Genomic DNA, 4,000 nt, shown 5'->3' with positions numbered 1-4,000 from the left:
TTCAGAATAATATATATATATATATATATATATATATATATATATATATATATATATATATATATAGACATGTATAATAATAATAATAATAATTGATTTTTTTTCTTCTTGAGATGTATAACTACTTTTGTATATTTTATACACTTTTACGAAAGAAACTCTTTGAGGTTGTTTTCCTCTTATTTATAGTGCTCACTGAGATGTTTTATCTCATCCCAATTATTATTATTTTTTTTAGCAGCTGGAGGAACATGAAAGTTAGCATCAGAAGATCAGTTCCAAACTCCTGGACTTAGAATTTGATTTTATTTTATTTTTTGTTTATGATGTAATCAGACAATCGTAGTTTGTTTTCAAGATGTAATATTTTATGAATCTACTAAACATGTTGTAAACTATATTTCTGAATGTAGTTTTCAGTTATGATGGTGATTCTAATTTACCATTCATTATTAATTACCTCTGTTTTATTAAGGTGTAAGGGTCCAATTATCATATTCTAGACAAATGATAATGTGTCTTACAAATATGATGATGGAAAATGGACCTTGTTGTTCGACGGGGCCTCAAACATAATGGGGCATGGGATTGGGGTTGTTTTAATATCTCCGAAAAACAAGTTCATACCTATAACAACACGATTGTGTTTTGATTGTACCAATAATATGGCAGAATATGAAGCTTGTGCCATGGGAATTTTGGCGGCTTTGGAATCAAAAGCGAAATTTCTAGAAGTATATGGAGATTCAGCCCTAGTCATTAATTAGCTTAACCAAGAATGGGAAACTCGAGATAAGAAGTTAATACCTTATTTTACCTACATAAAAAATTGTCTTTAGAATTTGACAAAATCACATTTCACCATGTCCCTCGAGAAGACAATCAATTGGCTGATGCTTTGGCTACTTTATCATCTATGTTCCAGATAAATCGAAACAATGAAATCCCATCAATTAAAATGGAGAGTCGAGGTTATCCAGCCTACTGCCATGTCATGGAAGAAGAACCTGATGGAAAACCGTGGTATCACGACATCAAACATTATCTTATAAATAGAGAATATCCTCCCGAAATATCAGAGAATGAGAAAGGAACTTTGAGACAGTTATCTGCAAGCTTTTTTGTGAATGAAAATATTTTGTATAAGAGGAATTACTATATGGTACTCCTTAGATGTGTTGATGTCAATGCGGCGAAATAAATTCTACAAGATATCCACGATGGCTCTTATGGGATCCATATGAATGGACACACCATGTCTAGAAAAATTCTCCGGGCCGGATATTATTGGCTCACCCTAGAAAAAGATTGTTAAATTATGTAAAGAAATGTCATAAGTGTCAAATATATGCTGATAATATCCACGCCCCATCGGTGCCCCTGAACACCCTTTCAGCGCCCTGACCGTTCTCAATGTGGGGCATATGATTACTGTACCAAATGGGTAGAGGCCGCTTCATACGCCAATGTAACAAAAAATGTGGTAGTCAAATTTATAAAAAGGGAATTAATATGTCGTTATGGTCTACCAAGCAAGATCATTTCTGACAATGCCACAAATCTAATTAACAAAATGATGGATGAATTATGTGTCACCTTTAAAATTCAACACCACAACTCGTCCCCGTACAGACCAAAAATGAATGGTGCAGTTGAAGCAGCAAATAAAAACATCAAAAAAATTATTCAAAAAATGGTTATAACATACAAAGATTGGCATGAGATGTTGCCGTTTGCACTACACGGGTATCGTATTTCGGTACGCACTTCAACTCGGGCAACCCCTTTTTCCTTAATATATGGGATGAAGGTTGTGCTACTTATTGAAGTAGAAATCCTCTCGCTAAGAGTATTAATGGAAGCTAAACTAGAGGAGTCGGAATGGGTACAAACACGTTTTGATCAATTGAATTTGATTGGAGAAAAAAGGTTGGCGGCCTTATGCCATGGGCAATTATATCAGAAAAGACTGAAGAAAGCGTATGAGAAAAAAATACGTCCTCGAGAATTCCAGGAATGAGATCTTGTGCTGAAAAAAATCTTACCCATTCAAAAGGATTATCGTGGAAAATGGACTCCTAACTATGAGGGCCCATACGTCGTGAAGAAAGCTTTCTCAGGTGGAGCTTTGATCCTTACGAATATGGATGGAAAAGATTTAGCTCTTCCTGTAAACTCAGACGCCGTAAAAAAGTATTATGCTTAAATAATGAATACCCGTTAGGTTGAAAACCTGAAAAGGCAACCTAGACAAAAATTAGGGTACAAAAAATATACCCGCTAGGTTAAAACCTGAAAGGGTGACCTAGGAAAAAACTAGGGATAAAAAAAAAAAAAAGAAATCCTCTAGGTTGAAAACCGAAAGGGCAACCTAGGCAAAAATTAGGGTACACAAAATATATCTGTTAGGTTGAAAACCCAAAAGAACGACCTGAGAGAAGAAGAAAAACAACAACAAAAACAAGAACAAAGAATATATACTCGAAAAGACAAAATGAACAATATGGATCGATTTATGGCATGAGAAGTTAGTGCAGTCTACCTTTGAATTACTAGTTACCAAGTTGGGTCTTCCACCCATTTCTTTTGTTTTATCTTATGTATATTCTTTCTTTCTTTACCTTTGAATTACTAGCAACCAAGTCGGGTCTTCCACCCATTTCTTTTGTTTTATCTTAGGTATATTCTTTTTTCTTTCAATATATTAATATATACTGTTACCACCTTTATAATTTAACTCTTTTTCCAGAATGCATCTTATGATTATCATTTATTGGAAAGTAAAACATATACCATAACTCGATATAATGAAACCGGATAAAATATAGGTTGTTTACACTATAAGACATACGACGACATGAGATCCAACTTACGATCACAATATTAATTCTTCTTCAAAAAAAAAAATGAAAAAAAAAGGAAAGAACCGAAGAAAAGGAAAAATAGAAGAGGACAAAAAAAAGAGATCAAAGATATCACGTTAAAAAAAAAAAGTATAAGTGCTTTTTCTCATTCACGATTTGAATGGTCGTGTCCAATAAAAATATTAATAAAAACCGACATATTCATTCATTCATGAAATTTTGTAAATTTAAAGCCGAGAAAACGACCCGCATGTTGAAGTCGGGAAAACGACTCGCACCCAGAAGCCGAGAAAACGACCCGCATGTTGAAGCCGGGAAAACGACTCGCACCCAGAAGCCGAGAAAACGACCCGCATGTTGAAGCCGGGAAAACGACTCGCACCCAGAAGCCGAGAAAACGACCCGCATGTTGAAGCCGGGAAAACGACTCGCACCCAGAAGCCGAGAAAACGACCCGCATGTTGAAGCTTGAATGGTCGTGTCCAATAAAAATATTAATAAAAACCGACATATTCATTCATTCATTCATTCATTCATTCATAATATTTTATAAATTTAAAGCCGAGAAAATGATCTGCATGTTGGAGCCGGGAAAACGACTCGCACCCGAAGCCGAGAAAACGACTCGCACCCGAATCCGATAAAACGACCGGCACGTTGAAGCCGGGAAAACGACTCGCACCCCAAAGTCGAGAAAACGACCCGCATGTTGAAGCCGGGAAAATGACTCGCACCCGAAGCCGAGAAAACGACCCGCATGTTGAAGCTGGGAAAACGACTCGCACCCGAAGTCGAGAAAACGACCCGCAAGTTGAAGTCGGGAAAACTAATCGCACCTGAAGCCGAGAAAACGACCTGCACTTTGAAGCCGGGAAAACGACTCGCACCCGAAGCTGAGAAACCGCATGTTGAAGCTGGGAAAACGACTCGCACCCGAAGTCGAGAAAACGACCCGCAAGTTGAAGTCGGGAAAACTAATCGCACCTGAAGCCGAGAAAACGACCTGCACTTTGAAGCCGGGAAAACGACTCGCACCCGAAGCTGAGAAAACGACCCGCATGTTGAAGCCGGGAAAACGACTCGCACCCTAAGCCAAGAAAACGACCCGCATGTTGAAGCCGAGAAAACGACTTGCA

At 37.4% G+C, this 4,000-nt stretch overlaps 1 protein-coding gene across 1 annotated transcript; it reads left to right on the top strand.

Annotated features, from left to right (window-relative positions):
* The first annotated feature begins 665 nt into the window (after window positions 1-665).
* Window positions 666-1,201, top strand: LOC140918764 (uncharacterized). Its single transcript, XM_073363558.1, has 2 exons — window positions 666-734; window positions 926-1,201. Exons 1-2 carry the CDS (start codon window positions 666-668, stop codon window positions 1,199-1,201), a joined length of 345 nt encoding a protein of 114 aa, XP_073219659.1.
* Window positions 1,202-4,000: the final 2,799 nt, after the last annotated feature.

Source organism: Cicer arietinum, chromosome 7 (genome assembly GCF_000331145.2).
Source record: "Cicer arietinum cultivar CDC Frontier isolate Library 1 chromosome 7, Cicar.CDCFrontier_v2.0, whole genome shotgun sequence".
Lineage (NCBI taxonomy): Eukaryota > Viridiplantae > Streptophyta > Magnoliopsida > Fabales > Fabaceae > Cicer > Cicer arietinum.
This window is presented reverse-complemented; position numbering and strand designations above follow the sequence as displayed.

What these genes read in the sequence shown, in the direction of transcription:
- LOC140918764 (XM_073363558.1), top strand. Translation starts at nt 666, where the DNA reads ATGGCAGAATATGAAGCTTGTGCCATGGGAATTTTGGCGGCTTTGGAA. An exon ending in CAAAAGCGAAATTTCTAGAA is followed by an intron (nt 735 to 925) that starts GTATATGGAGAT and finishes TCTATGTTCCAG; the next exon opens with ATAAATCGAAACAATGAAAT.